Consider the following 27,223-nt stretch of genomic DNA (forward strand, 5'->3'; position numbering starts at 1 on the left):
ATAGCATGTGATTAGCCCCTCACTGGTACAGATAGTCATTGTCTTTGAGAAACTGATTTCTAGATCTCCTGTCCTACTATTTTAATATATTTTATATATTTCCTTTTAATTTATTTACTTATTTGCCATATTCTAGAGAAAACTTGCTTGTGAATGCTGGTTTTTATTTTTAAGACTAAACTTAAATTCTTATGTAAATATTGTTGGGAGACTCACGTAAGATGTGTTTGTGGTCTTCATGTATCTATAAGCTAAGAGAAAATTGAAAGGACTTTTTCTTCTAGATGCCGAAAGATTAAAACTTGCATGCATGAAAGTAACTATCTTACTATAAACTTATATTAAACTGAGTTGGAGGTTTTTGCTAGGAAGATTAGCCCTGAGCTAACATCTGTTGCCAATCTTTCTCTGTTTTATATGTGGGTCACCGCCACAGCATGGCCACCAACAAGTGGTATAGGTCCATGCCTGGGATCCAGGCCCAGGCTGCCAAAGCGGAGTGCACTGAACTTAACCACTAGGCCACAGGGCCAGCCGCTAAACTGAATTTTAAAAATATAAATGGAGAGGCCAGCCCAGTGGCGTAGTGATTAAGTTTGCAGACTCCACTTCAGTGGCCCAGGGTTCATAGTTTCAGATCCCAGGCTCAGAGCTGCACACCAGCCATCAAGCCATGCTGTGGCAGCGTCCCACATACAAGATAGAAGATTGGTAGGCCAATCTTCCTCACCCAAAAAACTAATAATAAAAAAATAAATGGAGTCACTAAATTACAGAGAAATAATACAATATGGTAACGAAGATTTGGATTTAAAAAATTAGAAAGTGGCGGTCAGTCCTGTGACCTAGTAGTTAAGTTCAGTGCTCTCCACTTGGACAGCTCGGGTTCAGTTCCCAGACGTGGACCTATACCACTCATCAGTGGCCATGCTGTGGCAGTGGCCTACATACAAAATAGAGAAAGATGGGCACAGACATTAGCTTAGGGCAAATCTTCCTCAAGCAAACAGAAGAAGATTGGCAACAGATGTTAACTCAGGGCAAAATCTTCCTCACCAAAAAAAAAATAAAAGGAAGATAATTCAAATTGGGACATATTTATGAGTCTATTCTCCTCCTTTATTTATTTATGCATTCATTCATTCAAAGATATTTATTTATCATCTATATGTTCCAGACGCAGTTCAACACACTGGAGATAGAACAGTAAACAAAATGGACAAAAATTCTTGCCCTCATGTGGCTTCCATTCCAGTGGAGAGAGATACATCCTTGCACTAAAATTAATTCTAATTTAATAAAGAAGACAGTGCCTAAGCGCTTGATATGTTAAATAATAAAATGCTCCAAAACCATGATACAAGAAATTTCCAAAAAAAAGAAATTTTAAATAAATATCTATTTGGCATTATTTAATTACAAAATCTTATCTATTAGATAAATGGTTAGAAATAGAATTGTATAACACCTGGAAATTAAACTGATAAATTATCTGCAGTTTCTTAGTAAGTATAAAATAAGGAGTTGGGGAAAATGGCATGGCATAAAAGCATCCTCACAACTTAGCAAGAACATACTTTGACAGGTTGGTCAATAAACAACATAGAGACGATGGACGACCACGCACCATGGTTTTACAATGCTCATGATTCCTGAAGGGACATGTGTACAGCAGAATCAGAAAACATTCACAATTTCTATAGTACAATAAAAAAAATAAATGGCTGGCTTGAACAACAGGGTTTCAGGTGTAAAAAGATAGAATGTAGTAGGAGAGAGAGGGTCTTCCAATAAATAACAGATAACACTTGAGAAATAACAAAATAGTAATCTTAGAAAAGAAACAAAGGACAATATACTTGTAAAGAGGTCAAGTAGAATGCAAAACTAGCCTAAATGTCCAATTAAAATTCTAAGATTGTCTGTTTAGTGAGGTCTTACCATTATGCAATGGTAAACTGGTTCTTAATCATTTTCATTGTAAATAATTATAAATGTGAAGCTGTTGTGTTAATTTGTTTTCAAATGAAGAGGTATTTTTTAAGACCAGCAGCTGTAGAAAGAGCTGCAGATCAAGAAACTAAAGCTACTAGAAAATCTGTATCTCCAAGATCTCCTGAGCTTCAGATTTATATTTAAAACACCCACTAGTCATCTCCCAGGAATCCCTTGGAAACCTCTGACTCAACGCGTCCTAAACTGAACTCTATCTTGTTCAATATCCTGTTTCTTCATCTCAAGTAACAGTTCCACTATCCACTCAGACTGGCAAGCTGCAAAGCTGGGACTCTCCCTCTCTCTCTCTCTCTCCCTCTCTCTCTCTCTCTCTCTCTCTCTCTCTCTCTCTCTCTCTCTCTCTCACACACACACACACACACACACACACACGCATGCACACATACACAGTCATCTACTGAAGACCACATGCTTTGATGCTCTCTCCTCTCCGTCACCAGGTCCTCATCAGCTTTCTCCTGGATCAGGATACTAGCCTTTTAGCTGATCTTCTGGACTCCGGTCTTTCATCTTCCATTCCACCATTCCACCATTCCACCATTCCACACTGCTGCCAAAGTCACCTTCCTAAAAACAAACCTGATCATAGACACCTTTGCTCTAATACCTTTTTTGGTTTGCTTCCGCCTACACATTCCTATAAGTAAAACACTTCTTACCTCACACATACATATTCACTTGTAAATTATATAGATATACAACTACCATGTTAATATATTGTACATACAGTAAAACATGACATAAAATTGAAATCTTAAAGGGTGAGATAAAGATGAAATATACACTATTTTTATATTCTATATATTAATCATATATAAAATATTTGGCTATCTCAAAATGTTATTTAGTGAGAGTAATGTGGTTGAATATGCTTCATAATTTTTGGAAAGTTTTATTGCTGTGTGATAAAGCAACTTGAAATCTGGCTCTAAGGGCAGTTGATTTTGAAGTTTGGTTTGGTGCCTGTCAGAGCTCCAGAATACAGAGAACCACATATACGAAGAGAGGAAGTATATTCAGTGGATGAGCTTAATGATGCTCGTTTTTTAAAATCATCCACCAATTTTGCAAGGACTTTTGTGAAAATTCACTAATGCTTGCATTACTAATGTTGTCTTCAATCTTTTTAAGTCATTTATCCATTTTGTGAGGCTTAGATTAGTCAAACTAGATAATATGCATAAATCCACTTAACCAAGTACACGTAAACTGCTAATAAATTACAGTTTGCTTTAAATGAGTGAAGAGGTTAGGGACACCTCCTCAATGTTGTGGATCCCATCTCTTCCCTCAGAAGTCATTGCGCCTGATAAGTCCATCTGTCTGTCTGACATACAGAACAAGCATGAGCACCAATGTCAGTCTGCATGTTATTAGATCCTTTCTCATGTTTTCAGATAGTTATCAAAATTTTCATGTTTCCTTTCCACACCCCAGTGTATCATCTCACACAACCCTAGAGTGTTCTCACCCAACTTTGGAAACCACTAGCCAATATATTACTTCCAAGCATCTCAGCTGGACACACCAGGCCTTTCCTAGTCTGCACTACTGAACTCTCCATTCCACACACCCTATCCTTGAGCTACATTGAACTTTCCATCATTCTCCAATCTCTGATCCTATCTTCACTTTCACATTCCCTCTCTGGAATACTCTGCCCACATACTCTGCCTTATCCCAAACCATCCTCACCTGGTACACTCTTTCGATGACTCTTTCCAAACCCAACACAAATGTGAACCCTTCTCTAATGTTCTTCCTCACTGTCCAATGTTCTCTTAGCATTTCATTCATACCTTTAATACCCCTCAAGCCATAATATGCAGTCATTCGTCTTTCCCTGTGCTGTAAGTCCCTTGAGACTAAAGACCATTTGGCTAACCACAGTACCTAACACAGTGACTGCCCAGTAGAAGGCATCACAAAACTGCTGAATAAATTATAACTTAGAAAGACTGAAGCAATTTTAAAATTAGAAAAGCCAAAGAAGAGCAAATCTCTGTTGAAGAGTCAAAGACCATTGGAAAGAAGATTCTGAGGCGATCCAAGGAATCAATTACCTGTTATTCGAACTCTGGTTGACCAACTCATGGACAGGATAGAGGGGAACAGCAAAGAAAATGCAATTGGCAAGGTAACAGTTAATAAATCAAGAATAGCTTTCAACAAAAATTGGTTGCATTGTCTCTCAGTGGCTCCCAAGGTGAGATGGTAGCGATGCTCCTGGTTCCTACAAAGCCATTTGGGCTCCATGGAGCTGCAACAGAAAACTTGAACAGATTTCATCTCTTGACCTCAGAGACTGAGAGGGTAAATTTGAAGACAGCTTCACACTTTAGGAGATAACTACTAATCAACAAATTAATTAATTAAAGCTGCTGCCTTCAAATGTACTGTGATAAAAATATTGAATTTATATTTGATTCTCCTACAACTATTCCACATCTGTTCTAAGCAGCATATATAGATCCAACTTATTTCTTTGTATATGGGGTTTTTTCAATGTGGTATAAAATCATAAACACTTCTTTTACACAACTTTGCATGAGCCAAGGTAACATTTTGCTCCTTTTGATGTACATTAAGCATAGCTATGAAATCAAGCATCTATATTATATAGTAAGCATATTTTTCTCTGCCATTCTATATTATCTTACTGGAGGCAGCAGTTTTTGCTAGTGGATATAGCTAGAAATAAGGACTTAGGTGAGCCATTTAAACTCTTTCCTTTACTTCATCCATAAAATTATGATACTTTATAGCGAACTCACAAATATTTACTCATAAGAGCTCACACAATGCTTTGAAGGTGGCATTACTTTTTATTTCAACATTTGCTCCATAACTAGACACTAGAGTCATCACAAGGCAGTGATCCCTGTGAAGCTGTCATCTTATGCCACCTTTACTATTCATCTTGATAAATGCTATCATATCTTGGTAATGAACACTTCCATCTCAGTCTTACATGGTAGTACCAATACATTTATAAGTGGTTCACTGTAGCATATCTCTTGAGGTTATGATTTATACTTAAAGCAGTATTATATCTTAGCAAGGACTCGAAGCTAATAATAAATCAGATAAAATGAAAAGGATTTGAACAAATAGTTTAAAATATTAATTGATAAACCTGCCTCTCCTTTTTAATCCCTCATGTTGGATATTTGTGGAAATATATGATTGAAGCTCTCAGAATATTGTTTTAGGAAGACGCTGATTTTATGTAAAAATATTTATTTGGGAAAAGTTTTATAAGAGGTAAATGTTTTAAAAAGGATGCCACTGATGGATGTGGGCAGAAACAACATAAAACTGTTGAGATCAAGGGCACTATTCAGTGCCCAGCAACACATGATAACATCCTATATCTGAATAGCATTTTAGAGCTTACAGGATTCATCAATGCTTTATCTCTTTTAAACACATGAAGCGCTTGGAGATGTAAGAAACAAGTTTAATTGATAGAATCTCTGATCTTTGGAGAAAGAAGGCCAAAAGCTTATTGAAAACCATGATTTTATTTTTCTCACATCGATGTGAGTGATCTTTCCCCGTTTAACTGATTTTTACTTATAAGCCTACATTTCAACATTCCCTTGAAGACAAAATATTCTTTGTCAAAGGCATAATTCAGACAACCATAGGAGAAACATGGGACAATCTGATCCTGCTGAAGTATTGCATTCTTCATAGACATCCATTCAATCCTCAAATAGACAATGACCATCGATGTCGGCAAAATTAGCTAATTTGCTTGTGTTGATGTAACCTTACTTATTTAACAGTTGGTGCATCCCCAGGGGTATAATCAAGATGCAAGCTCCTGTGTCAGAGAAGAGTTTGGATGATCAGTGCCTGGAGAAGACTAACCTTGGCTAAATCATCAGGTGACCCTGACAGGCAGAGGGACAGGATTTTTCACTCTTAAGTGTCTTTCTACATAATAATATTGTATGATAACAACGATAATGTTTCTCCAAAGAGAAACTCCACATACAACTAGGTACCTTCCTCCAACACAGAGGGCAATCTGTGCTCACCCTCCACTGTAACTAGACTGTTTTCAGTTTAATGGTATCCCTAACCCTCCTATGTAACATGGATCCCTATGGTAGACATTACTCATGCTCACCATGATTTCTACTTTCCCATTCCTTCTGAGTACATACTCCCTTAAAGTTAGGTAATGACTACGTGACTTCCTTTGACCAGTGAAGTGTGAGAAGTGATCTGTGTTGCTTCTGGGTGAAAACATTTAAGGTTTGGTGCACAGTTTTTAATACTCTCTTCCCTTGCCATGGTGCTCATGGAGGGGTCATAGGAACGAAGAGACTAGAATGACGAGTCACCCTGAGAGCTTCCTGAAGATTTTGCATGAGGAGGAAATTAACTTTTATCATACTAAGCCACTTACATTTGAGTGCTATTCATTACAGCAGCATAAGCTAGCCTACCCTGACTGATGGAGTATCTCACTAGCTCAGTTCACACTGATTACCATTCATCCAGCAGCCCATAGCTACATACATAGCTGTTACACCAGTAAGTTGTGTTCATACGTAAGTCGGCACCAGTCACTGTTGTAGGCAAAATCTCACAGAAATATCTGGGAGCAGCCAGAAGGAAGCTGGGATAATCATACTGTGTATCCTACACCCTTGCCAGGTCCCTGAATTAGCACTGAGGGCTTCCCAATGCAAATCACCATCTTGATTTATTACCAAGTAGGTGTCCATTTCATGGGAGGAGGAAGGAGTTTAATTTAGAACTCACTGAAACTTCTATGCTAGTAGGAAATTGAATGGAAATGCCTAGCAAGTAATCAGTAATGCAGAAATGGTGCTTGGAAACAAGTTAAGAATGTGGGTATAGATTCAGAAATAATCTCCACACACTTGAAAGTTGAACATAAGACATGAATGAAATTTCCAAGGGAAATGGCAGAAAGTGAGAAAAACAAAAAGCCAAGAAATGAGTCTCAGGAAACATTCATATGTGGGGGGCAGAGAGGCAAAGCAAGGAAGGGATTTATGAGACCTATGATGACAATACCCATTCATTTTGAGAGCTAAGAATACCATATCTTCATTAATAAATGCATTTAAATTTAAATTTCAAGGTTTTTAATGAGGATAAAAAATGTACTTCTCCTTAACAATCCATTTACTCTCTCAGATATTAAAATAGATTACCCATCCGACAGGCAGCTGGACATTATCTGTTATAAAAAGCAAAATGACTTTTTAATCAATGTCCCAGAACTAATTTATCAAGATTTAAAGTTTTGCAGAAGAACCAGAACTTTTAAACATGTACAATTTGCTCTCCATTACAGTCGTTCATCTATTCAATAACCTTATTCTACACATCTGACCCCTGGTAGGCACTACAGGAGAGTAGTTGTCAATCTTGGGCTGGCTGCCTCATCCCCTGTGCCCATTTCATACACTGCTCCCCTTCTGAGTACGTTGGACTTTATGCTCCTGCAAGGATGACCCCAAGAGTTAACTAGCTAACATTTTCTATATGCCAGGCACTATACTCGGTGCTTTGTACAAGTTTTCTCACTTAATCTTCAAGACTGAAGTGGATACTAGTATCATCCCCATTTTACAGTTTGGGAAGTTTAAATGTTGAGAAACTCACCTAAGGTCACACAGCTATTGAAGTGGTGCAGTCAGGACTCAAAATAGCCTGGTCAATGCCAAAGTGGGTGCTCTAAGCCTTGCTACTCAAAGTGTGGTCCTCAAACCAGCAGCACCAACATTACCTGGGAGTTTGCTAGAGAAGCAGAATCTCAGGTCCAACCCCAGACTCACACAATCAGAATCTGGTTATAAAACAAGGCCCCCAGGTAATTCCTCTACGCATGAGAGTCTGGAAAGCACTGTGCTAAGTCACTCCACTATGCAGACTTCACTTTAACAGCTGCTGGGGAGATGGAGACAATCTTTCCCCTGAGTGGCAATTTGGGGGAAAAAAAGGTCTGTACGTCTTCTCCAAGGGCAAAAGGAAGGACTCGGACAACAGCTTCTTGCAGTTGCAAACAGTGGAGATCAGCAAGGGTTGGGACCACTTCCAGAAGCAGCAGATCCTGAGCTGGGTCCTGAAGCCAGACACTTTTCTCAATTCATTTCATTAAAAATGGGTGCTGTTCCAAATGGACAAGTGCCCACATCAATAATCTGGAGTTAGCTTCTCCAGCCTGGATTCCATTTTCCAAATAGAATCTGAGTGTCACCCACACCAGAAAAGCAGATTTAAAACCTCAATAAAATGGTGTTATTGCATTGTTCATCGTATCGTTCGGCTTGGAATTACCTGCTGTAATTAATAATGTTCATGACAAAATTAGTTTGCCCCTCATCAAGTGTTCCCCAGGTATGAATACAAACACTTGGTGTAAAAAGCAGGTGCATGCCGGATGGTGTGAGGACTCCCCCAGGGACAGGTGCTTAATTCACGGTGTGGCGTCGCCTTTTCAAGCCCCTCTCCAAGCCGTGCTGGCCTCTTCCCTCTCGGGTGGGGCCCAATAGCCCAGCTCATTTCACCGGCTGGCACTTTATTCCGTGTCACCAACTCTTCCCGGCTTCCTAGGGCCCTAACCAGCGTGCCACCTTCCAACTGACCCGCCGGTGGGTCACTCGGATCTACTTGGCCCTCTCCTCAACTGGGGTGCCCACCTGCACCCCGCACCCCCGCGAAGGAGTGGCGCTGGCTGGGCTCTCTCGGGTGGACTCACCGAGCAGTGGCAGTGGCAGAAGGCAAGTCACGTGGGGCGGTGGGGGCGGAGCGCAGCAGGCCGGGTGGGTGGAGAAAACAAAGCCCCCAGCTGTCAGTAGAGGAAGGAGGCGACAGCGCCGGAGCAGGTGAGTCAAGTGCATTTAAAGCGGTACCGCCCTGGCGCGCCCCCACACCCCCTGCCCTGGCGCAGTCCCTCCCAGCCCGGACCCTGGCCGCGCCTCCACTCGCCGCCCGGGGGCTGCAGCCGGCCGGTCGTGGAACCAGCCGGACCGGGGGTCTCTGAGCCCAGCAAGAAGTTGCGCAGGGGTCGGCGGCGCGGCCCCTGGGTATGCAGCCGCCGCGCTCCCGCGGGCCTCATCTCTCCTTCGGGGCCCCAGCGCTGCGTACCCCGGGAAGGGGAGGGAGTCGGGGCTGCCACGCTGGCAGAAGCAAAGTGGACTGTCTCGGTGGGTGAGGGCCAAGGCTGTCCAGGACAGTGACACTTGGCGCTGGTGAAGAAGGGAGTCTTGCGGGTGCGCGCCCGCGGCGCACGGACCTAGAGGAGCCAGAGTTGGGGCTCCGGGACTGAGAACTGGGGGCGCTGGCAGGGGCTGCGCGCTTCGGGGCAGACCAGGAAGTGCCGCGCTCCGGCGCCCGCAGGCTGGGGAGCAAACGCTGGACCCCCGGCCCTGCTCTCGCCCCGGTGCTTCCCCTCCGGCAGAGATGAGCCCCACCACTCCCCACTCCGACTCTGACTTCTGATCGTGCTCCTGGGACTCGGGAGCCGGGTTCGCGGGAAAGAGAGCGGGTTATTATTCTGAGCCCAAGTGGTTCTTCTGCAGGGAGCACCCTGCGCACAGGGCGAGGGCTTCTTAGCGACTCCGCACAGTGCTTCTGTGGGAAATTTTTCAGCCCACCCTTAGAAGGGCTGCGCCGAGGCCAGAAATCCCACAAAGGGCCAGGAGGAGGGGTGGGCACAGAATGGCTCTCCCCGCTGAACCTGGAGCGCTCGGTAAAGCAGACTTACGACCTCAAAAGGGCTGGTGGATTTGGTCACCCCTTGAGTCACTTTGCCAGTCCCGTGCTAAGGGCTGCCCAGCGCAGAGGGCAGAGCTGTAACCTCAGAGGAAGGGGCGCTGCAGCCATTTGATCAGGAGGAGCCTTTGTCTTAACCCCTAGTCCCCTTCTGCTAGTCCTCGCTGGGTCAGTAGCGCGTGGAGTAATTAATATTCCAAACATTAGCCGTCCCTTCACTTCAGCAGCAGCCAACACTGCTGTGCCCTCCCTGCGGTTTTTCTCCACCACTTGCTCACGTCCTCTCCTTCAAAAACATGGAACGTGGTCAAGACGCACTAGGCATGAGGAGGTCACTAAACGCACTATAGTGCTGTCACGTAAAATCAAGGGTTAAGTGTTCAAACCTGCACCCGCCCGCCAGCGACGAGACGGAAGAACTTTTTTGATTAGCATAGTATCTGCCTTGAGGCCGCGCTGCGAGCCGGCGGTTCGGTCCCAGCCGGGGTGAAGCGTGCAGTCCTGTCTTGGTTGAGGTTTGACGCAGCACCTGCTTCTAATCTGAGAAGACCTGAGGTTTACAACTTTGCTGAACAAGACACTGTGGGATGAAACAGAACAGAGACCAAAAGGTAAACCGGAGGAATAGCAAGATTTGAGATGCTTCTCTTGGACACTCAATTTAGCTAAGATTTTAGCAAGCAAAGCCGGGGGAGGGTCCTTGTCTAGCCAGTGTCCCTTCTGGAAATGCACCCTTGCTTTAGCCAGCGTTCTTTGCTGCCTAACTAATTAGGTGTCAGCGGCTATGTGTCAGAATCTCAAAGATAGGAGGTTTAGGAGCCCACCAAGTGGTCATTAGGTAAGCTTAACTGGTGGGTTTCACTTGCGTGGAGAGAATGATGCTTCTCCAAGCAAAGGTTCCCAAACTTTGCTGCTTATTGGAATCACGTGGGGAGCTTTGACAACTCCTGATGTCTATTTCTCATCCAAACCCATTTAAATCAGACTGTTTGGAGATGAGAGCCAGGCATCTTCCTTCTTTTTTTTTTTTTTAATCTCCAGATGATTCCATTGAGCAGCCAAGTTTGAGAACTGACGAAAACGAGCAGTTCAGTGGCCAGAAGCTGCAGGCATAGCAAGACAAGATGCCAGTTTAACTACTTGGGTGGGTGGGGGAAAAGACGCTGAAACTGGGGTGCGAAGACCAACACCCTAGGACTGGGGACTGTCATCTGGCAGCTTGGCTGGCCATGACACCTGCCACATCATTTTTTACCCTCTCTGCCGAGGGTCTGGCTCTTATTGGGAAGATCGAAGTTCACTGTCAGTGCTGGGCTTCTGCACGGTTGTTAAGGAGACGGGTAGAAACTTTCATACCCGTGATGACTCACGTGTAGCAGGCAGTGGGGACACCCAACAGAAACTAACCGGGAGCAGCCCTGGTGAGTCAGCAGGCTGCACTTCAGGGCGGAGCCCGGAGAATAAGAAGTAATTACATAGAGCAGTTTATTGAGGCGCACACCTTCAAAAGTACATTTGAATATCTGATCAGGAGCTATTTCCTTATAGGAGCCGCTCCCTTTTCCAGCGCCCTATTCTCCCTGCTTCATATAATGCTCTCTCCTGTTAGAAAGAGGACATAAAGCCATTTAGACATCTTGTAATTTCCTTGGTGGAAGCATATAAAAAACTGTTGGGAAAGTGTGAACTGGTTTGGGTTATTTCGGTTATGCGAAGTGGAGAGGATGAATTTGCAGTACATAAGTTTTGAATACAAAAAAGTCAAATACTGTTTAATTACACATTCAGGGGTGGATTAAAGGATCAATTTAAATAGAAATGGTTACACCTAACATTTTACATGAAATTTAGTTTGCTATTAACCAAAGATTCCTTGCTTTAAAAAAAAATCATCCCCAAGACATGACCCTAATAAGATAACCTGTTTAAAGATGTACACGGTTTATTAAATAAACGTATTTTTCTTATTTTTATTGCTATTAACTTCAATTTTTATACCTTTCCTTTCTTCATTATTCTTTATATCCCCATGGCTCTCTCTGCTTTCTTCCCCATTCTCAGTCTCCTTAAGCGGGGACGACAGTGCCTGACACAAAGCAAGCATTCACTATAGTGAGTCATTGAACTTTGTTAGAATCTCTCGTCACATCTATGTACCCTGCTTCATATTCTATTATCTCTTAGGGGCCTTTATGTCTGCAGCCCCCATAGCACAGAGCACAGGGTCTTTCCTGTTGTGGATGCTGCTTGTTTATACTGAGCATTATTGGAAGATGGGGAGAACATTCGTATGCAAATCATCCTGAGTACATTGTTTTATTTTCCAAGACAGACGTTCTGGATATGTAGGAACCAAAGTTCTGTTACAATGCTTAATTGCTGTGAAATAGTAGCTCATTTGCTCACTTACATTTTTACACAAAACAATTTAGCATTCTGATCATAGCCAATAATTGTTATAACACTTAACCACATTCTCAGGGTGGAAGATTCACTTCACAAAAGTTGGCTCTCTACCCATTTATTTATTATGGAGAAAACACATGTCCAACTATGTGGATGCCTAAAGGAACTCATTCAGCTAGGAGAGTTATTTCAGAGTAGCACCAATGTCAGGTTAATAGTTAAGCAGCTTCTATTGTCATCGGCCTACATGAACGATAACAAAAGTACATTGAAATAGCCAGCATTTTTCAAATGGAAAGTTGCATGTATTCTTTGACAGATACCACCAAAGATAAATGTTAAGGATTCCCAAAGGCCAAAATGATGTAAACGAACCCATTCTCATTTCTGTGTGGCTTAGAAAAGGCCCTCCGGATGTATTTCTGAAATTTCAACCCCTTTTTTGGGAGGTCTAAGATATTGAAAGGCTGAAAGCTAGTCTAGAAAAATGTCACTAATCCAGACTAATCAGAGGATGGTATAAACCACCTCTGTCATATTTATAATTAGGCCAAAAGGGGTGAGGCAGAAAGAATGGTGTCATCTCAGTTTTAGAAGCTCTGAAGTTTTTGAGAACCACCCAGTCTTATTACCTTAAATTTATACAGCCCTTTAGTCTTATTAATGTATCAGGGCCTAAATATAATTGGGAAGATAGTATTCCCATGTGCCACATAGCATAAGTAAGTCCAAAAATTAAATGATCTTCCAAAGATCACTTAATGGTGAGAAACCTGAGGTCCTGACTCCTTTTCCGGTGTCTCTTATGTCATACTGCTGTTTCTAAATAGGTTTTGATGTAATCTTGCCTGGAGGTTTTGGCTAGACAAGCTCAGTTCTAATTATCCTCTCTCTCCTTAAAATAAGAGAAACTACTCACATACATCATGCTGTTACTGACTTTATTCTTAAATAATCAGGGGGCTGCCCCGTGGCCGAGTGGTTGAGTTCATGTGCTCCGCTTTGGCGACCCGGGATTTCACCGGTTCTGATCCTGAGTGCAGACGTGGCACCACTTGTCAGGCCACGCTGAGGCGGCGTCCCACATGCCACAACTAGAAGGACCCACAACTGAAAAATATACAACTATGTACGGGGTGGATTTGGGGAGAAAAAGAAAAAATAAAAATAAAAAAATAATAAAATAATCAACCCTTGGACTAGGCCAACCCCAAACTGTCTGAGCCATCATTAGCTTCTTATCCAGATAACCCAAGTAAGAAGTTTTAAAATTTTCGCCCAAATCATGGAAGCATCAGCTCTCTTGTTTTAGGGCCCTTCATAGACAGTCATACCATCCAACAGAAGCTTAAATGCCCTGGACAGCATCTTTACTAATAGTCCTCCAACTGATGCAGAAATGTCTCCCTCGCAGCACCTTCCACCCATGGTAGGCTCTCTGCAGGGAGACCACGAAGAAAGCATCCAACTCTCTTACGTATTCACCTGCAACCATCCTAAACATTTAAAGTGAATTTATTCTCCTTAATGAGGGAAATCTAGCTATAGTATTTCAAATCTATTAATTGCACAAAATTTTTACTTCAGATTTGAAACCATAAATTTCAAGAGAAGTATTCCAAATTGTGGTTTGTTATACCAGGGCCTTATAGAATACAATCGTTGATAAATTTGCTTCCAACAAACCTAATAATCTACACACTTCAAAAATGCCTATTGACAAGCTTCATACACTGGCTTTAAGCTTCTGTTGAGTTGAAACCCATGGCTCCATTTGTTCTGGGAATCAGCAAACCATGGCCCACCATATCCTTGCATGGCTTGCAAACTAAGATTTGTTTTTGTATCTTTTAATGGTTGAAAACATATCAAAAGAAGAAAAATTTTGAGGGACCCTTAAAAATTATATGAAATTCAAATTTTAGTGTCCAAAATATTTTTGTTGGACTACAGCCATGCTTGTTTGCTTACCTCTTGTCTCTGGCTGCTTTTGTGCTACTGATATATTCTAGTTCAACATGCTTCAGTTTCGTTTATTTGTTTTTTCTGAGAATTAGCCCTGAGCTAACACCTGTTACCAATCTTCCCCTCTTTTTTGCTTGAGGAAGATTAACCCTGAACCAACATCTGTGACAATCTTCCTCCACTTTATATGTGGGTCACCATCACAGCATGGCTGACAAGTGATATAGGGCCACGCCCAGGACCCAGGCCCACAAACCCGAGTGGCCAGAGCAGAGTGCACTGAACCTAACCACCACACCATGGAGCCGACCCCAACACATTTTAGTTTTAAATGAGAATTAGCTCACATAAAGCCTCAGTCTTTTTTTCAGTTTTTTTCCCTTTAGAGAAGGGAAAAAATTTGTTTCCAAATATAGGTCCATAATCACTAAAGATGGTTTCATTTCATGTTCCCCTTTTGTGTGCATTTACTTTGCAAAAGCAGCATATTTCTAAATAATACATGAATTTTAGTGATACGGTCAACTGTAAAACTTCTGAACCTAAACAAGCCCCAACAATGCGATACTAACTTACACTGAGCTACATCATCGTTTCCAGAGTTCTAGAAAATGGGAAAACACACCCTGGACAGCAAGCCCAGGGTGACACTTGCCTTATCTCTTTAGCAGAAGGAACTTCCTTCTTCTCCAACCTGTGAGGTCAGTTGTGTGCTCATCTCAGTATATGAAGGCATAATTTGAGGATTTATTCAGATTTAGAAATTTTTCATTGACTGTCATTTCATACACAAAACATGATGTGGAAATGCTGATTTGGGAAAAAGCACTATTCTTCTAAAGTATACATTTAAGGTAAATTGCTTGCTACTTATAAAGGCAATGATAAATAATAAGCAGATATACATATAGTCACCTACATTACTAAAGGTTGACATAATATCACGGACAATTTAGTTTGAAATTTCAAAACGTGCAAACTTTGATATTTTTATTATATGGTAAGCTATCAAAACCTGAAGCTTTAGGGGCCAGCCTGGTGGCACAGTGGTTAAGTTCTTCTTCGCTGGCCCGGGGTTCACCAGTTCAGATCCCTGGTGCAGACCTACGCACCGCTTGTCAAGCCATGCTGTGGCAGGCATCCCACATACAAAGTAGAGAAAGTGGGAGCGAATGTTAGCTCAGGGCCAGTCTTTCTCAGCAAAAAGAGGATTGGCAGCAGATGTTAGCTCAGGGCTAATCTTCCTCAAAAAAAATAGATTAGATTATGATTCAGAAATTCAAATTACTTGCCTTCTGCCCAAGGCTGGACAGATTACTATTAAGATTCTAGAAAGAATATTTGAAAGAACAATAACTACATTGATAGGAACTTGTCTTTATTTTACTCATAAAATTTCCTTCAGTTAAGAGAACTTCCTCTTTTTGATGACCCGTTAATACCGCAGACTATTTGCAAATGAGTTTCACTTAGATTGATAGAGCAAATTTAAGGGTCTCATCTCTTCCAGAATCAGTACAACTGCAATTTAGAGATTAAAAAAAAGAGAGGTTCCTTTTTCACTAAAACAAACAATGTATTATAAATAATGTAAAGTTTGAGGTACCTGAGATCAGCGAAATCATTTCTAAAAACAAAAAATTTTAAGTGTATATTGAATACAATCCTAGGACTGTTGGTAGTAATGGATATAGATAACTAACTCCCAAGGTAACTTAACCCATCATTGTTCCTGATGGAGTAACTGGGGGAGGGGGTGGCCTGGGGACAACTGAAGACAGACTGTATAACTCCCGTGCTAAGCGGGTTCGGAACCAGTTCAGGTGAAATTAGCTTTCCTCCTTTATAATTTAGATTTCACATTTTCACTCAATACATTTTGTTTAATATAGCTTATGCCATACATATATCACTTGTTCTCTACAAAGTTGTTCCTCAGTTAGGAACTAATTGAATTCACTATATTTTACCAGAGTAGGGAATTCATAATTGTCAATTGCTTCAACAGGGGCAAAAAGTCAAAAGCATTTTGCTAACAGACAAACCTTGGTTCTAACTTGGGATTAATTATAAACACCATGGCAGGAATAACCATTGGTATTTGAAGCCAGTAGAAGGAAAAATAAGCAAGAAAAGGCAGCTGGAAAATGAGGCAATTCTTTTTAGGTTTGCTAAAGTATCTGAAACTTTTTATTGGCTGTCATACATAAAAGTGAAATCAGGAGGCTGCCCCGTGGCCAAGTGGTTAAGTTCGCACACTCTGCTGCAGCGGCCCAGGGTTTTGCCGGTTCGGATCCTGGGCGCGGACATGGCACCGCTCATCAAGCTATGTTGAGGTGGTGTCCCACGTGCCACAACTAGAAGGACCCACAACTAAAATATGCAACTATATACTGGGGAGATTTGGGAGAAAAAGCAAAAAAAAAAAAAAGGTGAAATCAGAGGCCTAGTCTCTTTTAAAGCTGTTAAAGCCTGCTTACGACAACAAATAAGCAAGAGATGAGAGAGCCCCTGCAACCACCTTACACTTTCCTTCCTTCTTTCAAAGATAATCTTAAATCCAATCGACTTGCCCACATTTGATATAGTAAGAAGAACATTTCAGGATTCTACCCAAGAAACTGCTGTCTCCATTTTTCCACTGAGCCCTTCCGTCTTCAGCCCTCCAAAAGTGGAAAAGAGAGGCACAACCTTCCTGCTTTGCCCGACCTGGTCCTTTCCTGGGAAGGAAGCTATTGATAGGAGACTCTTGGTAGCTTAACTTCCAGCCTGCCTCTTTTTTTAAGTGTGGTCTTCTGGGCACAAATCTCCTAAAAGGAGTTTTCACAAATCAACAGCAATAATAACCAAGTGCTCCATGTGGTGTTGGCAAATCCAGAAGGAAATCCTCCGTGCAGTTAGAAGGTTGAACAACACTGTCAATGAGTCTGTTAATTCTCCGTCTCAGCCTCTGCTCTTTCAGCACTTCAAGGTAAGTTAGAATTTGGGGGTACACTGCCATCTGAGATTCCCAGATAAAATACAGGACACAGTTAAATCTGAATTTCGGAGAAACAAATGATTTTTTTTTTTTTCGGTATAAGTATGTCCTATATATTGCATAGGATATGCTCATAAAAAATTAATTTTTTATCTAAAATTAAAATTTAACTGGGCATCTTTTTTCTTTTTTTTTTTTTTGGTTGTTGTTTGGAGTTTTATTTTATTTTTGTTTTGGCTAAATTTTGTAGCTCAATTCTTATCCCACAGTAAATCTCAAAATGACTAGCTTTCCTGGTCTGTAAAATATCTGATCTGAGACTATATTTCTGGGATAAAAAGTTAAAATGTCTGAGCTGCCTTCACCTGATAAAGAAAAAAAGCAAGCCATTATCTGAAATTTTCTGCACAGTTCGCTTAATTAAGAGGGGTAATAAAAAGCAAAACCAGAGTTATAAAATTAGCAATCTTTTTATTTCGTAAGGTATTTTCTTTCACAGAGCTTTTAATAGGTAAATTGTTAAATTAGATGGGATAACTTGAGAAACTCATCAACCACGCCCACAGGACATTGCTAATCTAAATTCACTCTCAGGCGATTGCACTGAAGTCCAAACCCAAGGGATTCCAATGATGCCTTGCTAGTCAAGGGAGGTCCCAGGACCTGCGGCATCAGCATCATCTGGGAGCACCTTAAAATGCAGAATTTCATGCTCCACTCCAGACCTTTTCCATCAGAATCTTCAGTTTAACAGGATCTGTAGATGATTCATATCCACATTAAAGTTTGAAAAGCCCTGAACTAGAAGAGTCACTTTTTCACATATAAATTGGTCTTTTTGTTTAATATCATGTTGAAATAATACTAAATGAACTATCTCTTTGACTGACTGGGTGACCTTGGGGATGTTACTTAACATCCTTCATCAGCATCTCTCAAATTGAGTTTTCTCTTCTGTCAAAAAGAGACAATAGAGTCTGGCATTGTCTCACAGGATTCTTGTAAGGATCGAATTAGGTAACGTGTGTATGGATCTTCATAATGGCTGTTATGTATGATGATGTGGTCGTAAGATTATTCAGTGATCTGTTTCAGATAGGGCTGGCAATTGACTAAATACTGTATGATGTGGGTTTCTGCAGTGTGTCTAATTTGGAAGAAAGGTGATGTTAATTTTGAGGTTCTGTCTGGGAACCGGGAATGGAAGTATACAGTATAAGTCTTATCAACATGTCGCTCGTGGCTATATGTCTATGGCAACCACAACTCTCCCTTCTGCTCCTTAGAAACTTAGAGTTCTCCTCCTGACTGGGGAACAGCGACTTACCCCAGGACGCCACGTGATGAATTTCTCATCAGGGTGCCACTCATTGCTCAGTGAAGGCAAAAGACCCAAGACTTTTTTTTCTGCCAGAATTCTACACAATGCCTCTTGCATTTTTTTCCCCCAGGAAAAACTTATTAATGGATTATAAAACATGCTTTAGTATTCTTAACCCCTCAACGCTTTATAAAATATTATTCCTTTGAAAACACATTTTTGTGTAGCCATAACCACATCACTACATAATTGTAATCAGTTATTAAGAGCTTTGTATCTTACCCAATCACATAACTCCAGATTGGAACAAGCTGCTTGGTCATTTTGTTAAAAGACACCCCCGTGCAGAATTCCCCCCTCCAGCACGTGGAGGAGAAACTCATTTATCCTTCTGTTGCTGTTTTAATAAATACGACAAAAATCCCTTAGTGGGAGTGTGAAAAAGATGAGTGAGGGGAAGCACTCCTAATCTCACCACCTTCTTGCAACTGTTACAACAACTATTTTCATTTTTGTGTAAAGCTCTGATTGTCTGTATTCACGCTGAACAGTATTTCACATAAACATTTTCCTTAGGGTGTTGAATGTTGTTTTCCATATCCAACATTTGGAATTGTTTTATCATCTTCCGACACCACTGCTTTGTAGATGAAGAAATGCAGACGAAAGTTTTCTTCCAGCTGGGAAATGGGGTACTCAGGTAGGGCTCTCTCGGTCATTGGTCTGCCGTTGGGTTCCCTCTTGGTCCACAGTTTACCATGGAAAACATACCGAGAGCGGAAGGGAGAATGCTTCTCTCCCTGCAAGTAATTTCTGAAAGTTCACTGCTGGAACTTTATCCCTTTTGCTTAAATTGTTAACACATTGAACACCAACACCTCTGGGAGGAACCACACTTTACACTTGGTATGAGGATTGAGCAGCTGGCAGGTTTTGGTAAGCGTTTGGGAAGAGACAGAGAATAGTTATCTCATAGGAGAAGATAAGGAACAACAGTAGGTGCTAGAAAAGATAAATGGTGAAATGCTGCAAAACAACTAATTCTGACAGGTGTTACAATATTTTTGTGTTGACTCATACCACAGGTCACTTTTCATTTTAAAAAAATCACATTTCCTATCTATAAAATTTCAGGATAGGACTTTTCCCCCATCCTGCCTCTCATCTATGACAAATTTCCTCCAGGCCTACTCTCAAAGCAAATCCTGGTGATTTTTTTTCCAGATGTTTGTTTAAAAATTGTCAACCAAGGGGCTGGCCCCGTGGCCGAGTGGTTAAGTTCTCACGCTCCTGTGCAGGCGGCCCAGTGTTTCATCAGTTCAAATCCTGGGCGCGGACATGGCACCGCTCATCAAACCACGCTGAGGCAGCGTCCCACATGCCACAACTAGAAGGACCCACAACTAAGAATATACAACTATGTACCAGGGGCTTTGGGGAGAAAAAGGAAAAAAAATAAAATCTTTAAAAAAAAATTGTCAACCAAGTGCAGGTACTTCTACACTGATGTTTCTAAACTCACGTTAAAATAAACAACTGAACATAGGGAGCTTTCACTATATTCACGAACCACTTGGTCTTTTTATCGTGGAAGGAATGTTCTGTGAACTCAGGGATGGACAGGCTGATCCAGGGAGACTCCGCCCTGAAGGCTGCTGTTCTGAAGTAGCAAGAGACTGATTGGGGCTTTATAATCAAATTGTGCCCAGAAACAAGAACCATCTGTCCTATAGGGCTATTGTTTGCCTTATTTGAAAAGAACGCGAAGCCCCTGGTACTGCTTACCCACAGCTCTCACAATTAGCCACACAGACCACAAGAGGATAATTATATTCAAGAATACATGGCTTTTCCCCTTCAGGAGTCTGTTGGCTCTGCTTAACCATCACCACGGACACCAACTCGAGTCGAATTGAGTTGGTCAGGTTTATCTCTTGTGGAAGAGTGTATCGGGTTGTCTTTCTGTCCTAAAACACTTATCTGAGCGTCTGTGATGATGCTGTTCATGGTAATTTGCCCAGACCTGAGGCCTCGGGTGGGGTTGGTAAGAGTCATTTGGCACCTTCAGAGTGTACCTGGTTGAGCAATCTGACGCAGGTGAGCTGTGCGGGGTGTCTAGAACAATTGTATGTTCTATACACTGTAACATCGAGCCTGAGTCCCTGTGACTCATTTTCCTGTGGGCTTTGCGGCCCATCCCAATGGAAAGAGATTTTTAACAATATATTCTTGGGAGGTTTAGTGGTGTTTAAAGGGTTGCTCTTGGAATCTGAAAGCTGTGTGCAATTTTTTGGTGGTTTGTTCACATTTTAGGGATTGGTTTTTAAATGTTAACAAATGGTTATGAACCTTGGGCTTTATTACTACTCTGTTAATAATTCTGTATGACTTTCAGTGAGTTTTACACCTTGATTTCTCTATCTGAAAAACTATGCAAATTTGTTACTAATGATCATGAACAGAGACTTGAGATTAAAAAATTAAAAGAGCAAGTTAAAATTGTTCCAGATGCAAAGAATTAAAGAAATAATAGTCAAAGAGGAAGTAGCAACATCTACGAAAATATTAAAAATAAATAGTAGGGGCCAGCCCAGTGGCTGAGTGGTTAAGTTCACGCGCTCCGCTTGGGTGGCGGAGGGTTTCGCCGGTTCTGATCCTGGGTGCGGACATGGCACCACCCATCAGGCCATGCTGAGGCGGCATCCTACATAGCACAACCAGAGGCACTCACAACTAGAATACACAACTATGTGCTGGGGTGCTTTGGGGAGAAGAAAGAAGGAAAAAAGGAGAAGATTGGCAACAGATCTTAACTCAGATGCCAATCTTTAAAAAAAAAAAAAAAGAAATAATAAACCTGAGCTAAGACAGAGAATGGTTGTCCCCAACTACCCCCCTTATTCAAACGATGATCTTCTCTTAAAATCTCTGTAAGTTAGGCACAACATCATTCTTAGTGTTTTGTTTTCAACAAGTCAATTTAAACGGATTGTCAAGGGACCTGGTTCTCATCCAAGCTCTGCTTAAAGTCCAATTTAAAGCAACTCAACTCACCTGTGGCCTTTAGCCTCCTCAATAAAGAGGTTAGCTTACCTTTATCTATCCTTTCCCCACGAGATATCCCAGGACTCTGAAAGGTGGTTGTTAATCCATCTTTGTTAGAATAAAATATAATAGAAAACGCAATGGGAACTGTATTTTTTCTTTGGAAAATTCATAAATTTTTCAAAACAGGAAAACACATAGTTTTGATAGTCCATTAGCACACTGAATTATGTAGTTAAATTGGAATAGGCAGAAGTGGTGATAAGATTCAAATTTCCATTGAACATATGGAGAATGCCATTGTAGCTCCTTGAAATATGAAATTAGTGTGATTTCTGGCAGAGCAGACACACTTTAAAAAGCATCCACTCAGAAACACTCCTGAGCTCCCTTTCCCTGTGCACATAGTTGTCAGCAATGGGTCATCTCTCCATCAGTCAGCCTGGGCTGAGATAAAGAGGTCACATACAGTATCCTGTTAGAGATAAGGGAAGACCTGGAAAAAGCAGAACTACTGACCCACTCCAGCAGTGAGTTGTATTGGGCTGCCCCAAAATACAGGCAAAGACAAGAGGCCTGCATCCCCCTGGTTCTCACGTTGTGCTCCTGAGGGAAGACTGGGGGATGCATTAGCTGTCCCCATGGGGAGCAAAAAGGAAGCACCTTGTGAGAGGTGGAGGAACAAGAAGGCAGAAAAACTACCTTCTCCAGCAAGGATCTAAAAGATCTGAAAGACATAAGAATATTAAACTCTGCAATAAATGAAGTGATATCTACAAAGCATGAAATCCCTACAACAATCTGATGAGCTAGCTTTTTTTCTCGGCTACCAACCTTAGAGAGATGGTAGTCAAACCATTGGGTTTGCTGAGGTCACAACTACAGAAGAGGCAACAAAATAGGCTTCAGAAGGGCCGGTGAGGGTTCTGTTCAAAGCATTCCTTGGGGCCTCTTTCATGGAGGCCACTCTACAAGATCATTCTCTCCCATTCTTTTTAGGTGATTGGTTTTTCCCTACAGTTGATGCAACTTTGATATTTCCTGACCCTCTAATTAATGTTCAGAACCAATTGACAAGGGAGATGTGTTCAAATTCAATTATTTAATAGTTATAATGATAAACATCATAAGTATTCTCTATTTACATAGAAATTTACAGTTGCTTAAGAATTTTTATACATAGCAGCAACAGTCTAAGTAGCTGTACTTTACAGAAACTTGTAAACACTAGAGCCCAGAGTTTCAATGGTCTGCCCAAAGTTGCATAATTGGGAAAACCTCAGGCCCAGGGAATTTGACTCCAGGTCCAATGCCCTTTATACCAGGCAGGTTTACAAACAACAGCTGAATTCTTAAGTAGCCCTCAAAAGTCCCTTTAATCCATAAAGATACTGAATTATAAGGAAATCCAAACCTCTAACCACCTCATATTTCCTGTATAAAGATGCATGGGGTTTCAAAAAATTGGTTGATAAATCCGTTTTTGATACAGAGCCCACCATAAAGGGGGGTTCCCAATACTCTGGCAGTGATGCTCACCTTTCCCTCAGTTTGAAACTGCAAGTGCACCTAGAGAGGCCACATTAACTTGTCCACTCCTGTCCACCCCTGTTAGAAAGTGCTGGCAATCTCAAAAGTCATTTTGGACCTGATGCTTATAGGCAAACTGATACTTTGAGTACACTATAGAGTTGTGGAAATATTTAGCATTTGCAAAGTTTAAGTTTTTAGCTCCTTTTTTGCTTTTGATGGACACTTTGGCAGGTCATCTGAGCATCCTCTTGACTCTCAAGCACACTGGATGTATGTGCGGTGGATTCAGCCGAGTCAATGGTCTATACAAGGGAAAAATAACAGTGGCTTCACTGAGGGTGCCGGTGTAACAAGATCCAGAACCAGCCATTTGGGTCAGCAGAGAAGAAATAACAAATGTTTGTTATTAGCACTCTAACACATTTGCACATATTAATCAAGTAAGCACATATCATCTTGGAAAGGAGAGCACTTTCCCTAAGGACCTGGAACTCTGGATGATTACATGACCCCTGGGGGATTCAGGATGCGGAGAAAGAAGAGAAGTAAGAAAAAACTGAAGCAATGACCTGCCCCAAGGATGGGCTTTACCTCCTTAATTTTGCTTTGGCCCACCCTTGGACCATCTTTGGTCCATCCTCAGCAAGTTCTGAGCTGTAAATCAGTTTATTTCAGCTGGGATCATCTGAGTGACTGGCGCATCTGACTAAGTGCAGGTTAGATCACCACAGAGCAGATTGTGCAAAGAGCTCTGAAGTAGAGAGATCATGTGCCTTGCAACTCAAAGTGTGGTCCTCAGACTAGCAGCATCAGCATCACCTAGAAGATTTTAGAAAGGCAAAATCTCAGACCCCACCTCAGACCTACTGCATCATAATCTGCATTTTAACAAGATTCCCAGGTGACTCTTGAAAAACATAAATAGCTTTCAAATTCTATATAATGTCCAAGAGAACCACAGTCATAAATTTTCCCCTTTTGTTCCATTCTCCCTGTCATTGCATTTACAGCCCCATGATTATTAAGCTGTGTATCTGTCAGCTCCTTGGGTGGCTGCGCTGTGTATTGTTCACTCTTAGAGCCCAGCACCTAGCATGGTTCCTGGGATGTAATAGGTGTATAAGGTGGTACCCAAGAGCTCCAGCTGCAAAGCCCAAAAACCTGAGTTTGAATCCCAGCCCTGCCACAAGCCTCAGTTCGTGTATCTATAAGGTAGGAATGAAAACTGGCACCTCTCATATGGTCACTGGGGGGAGTAGATGAGCTGATGCCTGTAACAGACTTAGCCCAGCACCTGATGCATATTAGTTACACATACGTGGTAGCTGTTAATCTTATGTGCTCAATAAATTTTGAACAAATGAATGAATAGGAACTTTGTGTAAAAAACTTTACAAAGATCAAAACTTGGTGCCCTGTTGCTTCAAATATATGAAATTGAATTTTAAAATAATAGGCAAAGGAAGCCTAACATATATAGGAGAAGAAGAAGAATGGGTCAGAATGGATCCATAGGAAAAGCATGCCATTCAGAATCAGAAGACCAGAGTTTGGGTCCCAGCTCTGTTCTTTATTGGCAATATGATCTTGTGCAAAAAACAAGCTCCCTGAGCCTTAGTTTCTTCCCCTGAAGAATGGGACTAATGATTCTTTTTATTTCATGGAGTTATGCAAAAAAAGGGTTTTGTAACTGACAAAGTAAGAAAGCAGGACCCAACTTACTCATCGTTGCTTCCCTACCTCTCAGCACAGTGCTGGCACATAGGAGATGCTCCATAATGCATGCTTGTTCAATTGCATTAGAGCAGGCACTCTCAGCGGGGACAAGAAAAATTCAATGTTACGATGGTTTGTGGCCCTCCAAAGTTCAGCCTTAGCAGACAAAGTCTTAGACAAGAAGCTAAATGCTTCTTGGAGGTGGACAGTGGATGACACGGAAAAAAAGTCTAAAATGGCTCCTTGTGGGTGGAGAGCGAGGGAAACGATGATTGGGTGCGGGGGAGGTTGAGAATCTGAATTAGGAGGTTGCCTCTGGGACTCTGCACCAGATGAGAGTTCCTAAGGAAAAAATATAAAGGAGAGAGAAGCAGCTAACTAAAAATCAAGCCGAGTGAACCTCTAGAGGAAGCAATGAAAGAATTATGATTGCAAGATCTGAGTGAAATGATATACGTGAAAGAATTTTGTGAAATTAAGAGCTATGGAGAGGCCAGCCTGGTGGTGCAGCAGTAAAGTTCGCACGCTCAGCTTTGGCAGCCTGGGGTTGACCAGTTCAGAGTCCTGGGTGCAGACCTATGCACTGCTCATCAAGCCATGCTGTGGCAGCATCCCACATATAAAATGGAGGAAGATGGGCACAGATGTTAGTTCAGGGCCAATCTCCCTTAAAAAAGAGAAGGATTAGTGGCGGATGTTAGTTCAGGGCTAATCTTCCTGAAAAAAAAAAAAGAGCTATAGACATGTATAATTATGGAAAGAAATATTTTCCAGTTGGGTATTTTACCTGGATTTATTTCCCATAATAGGTTGATTTTCCCATATGGTTGTTTTATCCCTGATGGCATAAGTGGTGCTTCTGCTCTGGAACTTCACTAGGTTATTTCCCAAGCGAGTGGAATTCAGCATGAATTTCCACATTGAGGAATTTAATTATTGACACAATCCCCAAACGTTTTGTAAATGGACTCTCCTGTAAGGCAGACCCCACAGCAGGGACCCCAGGGGCAGTGTTGGTTGTCACATTAGCATTCTAGGGTCCACATAGCTCAAACAGAAAACTTGGGAGCAGAGGCTGTGCAAACATTTCTGCACATTTCAACAGGTTCCATCCACTTATGAAGACTTTCAACAGACTCTGCTGGAAATATTAGAGTTTGAAAAGATTTCTGCAAAAGTTGAACAATGGTTACCCACCTTCTGAGGGAGGTCATAGCAACCCTCAATACCCAGAGTCCAAGTAACCCTCTTGTCACTGCCAAAGTCTTACTTAGATCTCACATGTTACACTTTTAACATTCTAAATATGTTACTGGGTTCTTTCTTTGGATGGTCAAAGGAATAACCAACTATAAACACAGGATGCATGTAAAGCACAGTGTTAGTTTCTGCTATGACCCAAACACTAAATTTGAACCCTGGGCTCTAAGTAATCTGATACTGTTCTCTGTGCTCCTTTCCGGCTTCATGAACATTCTGCTACATTTCATTATCGGCCACACTTATGAGGAAAAGAGCCATTCTTCTATTCCAACTACTCTATTTTCAAGGCTATCTAATTAAAAATGGATAAAAGGATAAGTGAAAATAACATAATTATCGAAAACATTACATTGAAGTTTAATGCACATATTTCTCATATATGTAGTTTCTCACATTGTTTTTTCTTAGAATTTTGCTTTCGAACATTTAGCATTCTGAATATTCTATTCTAGGATAGAAAGGGCCATCAAAAATTATTTTCATTCTGGTTCACAAGGGAAGTAGCAGATGGATAAAGGAGGATTCTAAGAAGAGGGGGTTAGGCTCAATTTGTACAAAAAAACTGAATTTCTTTTTTATTATAGCTATCACTTTAGATCGTTTCTGGGGATTATCTTTTATTTTTATAGAAGCCCAAATCACACGACCGTAAGAAGTTTATAACATCATTACGATTCTTAATAGGTACCACCAAAATCCCTTTATCAGCTAGCTATAATTTTTCAAAAGCCCTTAAATATACAATACAGGCCATTTGGTAGTTTGCTTTTCTTAAGAAGAGGAGTGTGTTGTACCATTCTCAATACCCAGGATTCAGTGTAATTTGACCTCCTTTACTTGCCAGATAATCTCATTTGGTTTGGTTTCCGTGGTGGTGTGTGCTCAGCTCTGCACTTCCCGGCAGTCCTGCCTCTGGTGCCCCTGGCGAGTTGAACCAGGCAGGCTCTTGGCCTCCCTCTGCTGCCACTGGGAAGGCACTGAGTCCAACCAGAGACCACTCACTGAAGCGGGGCTTGGTGGAGGCAGGTCTCTGGAAGGCTGACATCGAGTAGGATCAGCCTGAGGATTAACAGCCTGTGACCTTCTGTTAATGTGTACAAGCTGCTTTGTTCCTAGAAAGCTGTGAACCTCCCACATTAAAGAATGTGATATACAACTGGCGTGATTCAATATGTCCAAGCAACCACGGGAAGTTTGGGATTCAGGATACACGC

The 27,223-nt window shown here is 41.5% G+C and overlaps 1 protein-coding gene across 3 annotated transcripts in view; it reads left to right on the forward strand.

Moving 5' to 3' along the window:
• Positions 1 to 8,780: 8,780 nt before the first annotated feature.
• The window catches only part of MAPRE2 (microtubule associated protein RP/EB family member 2), a 147,014-nt gene continuing 128,571 nt past the window's right edge, over positions 8,781 to 27,223 (forward strand). The window contains exons 1-2 of one of the 3 annotated variants that reach the window (XM_070629898.1): positions 10,214 to 10,391; positions 16,989 to 17,122. In XM_070629898.1, coding sequence (XP_070485999.1) covers positions 17,009 to 17,122 — 114 coding nt within the window. In that variant the 5' untranslated portion in view covers positions 10,214 to 10,391; positions 16,989 to 17,008. Of the gene's footprint in view, positions 10,392 to 16,988; positions 17,123 to 27,223 lie in introns of all 3 variants that reach the window. The other 2 variants (XM_008529444.2, XM_008529443.2) reach the window with 2 other exon arrangements.

Source organism: Equus przewalskii, chromosome 7 (genome assembly GCF_037783145.1).
Source record: "Equus przewalskii isolate Varuska chromosome 7, EquPr2, whole genome shotgun sequence".
Lineage (NCBI taxonomy): Eukaryota > Metazoa > Chordata > Mammalia > Perissodactyla > Equidae > Equus > Equus przewalskii.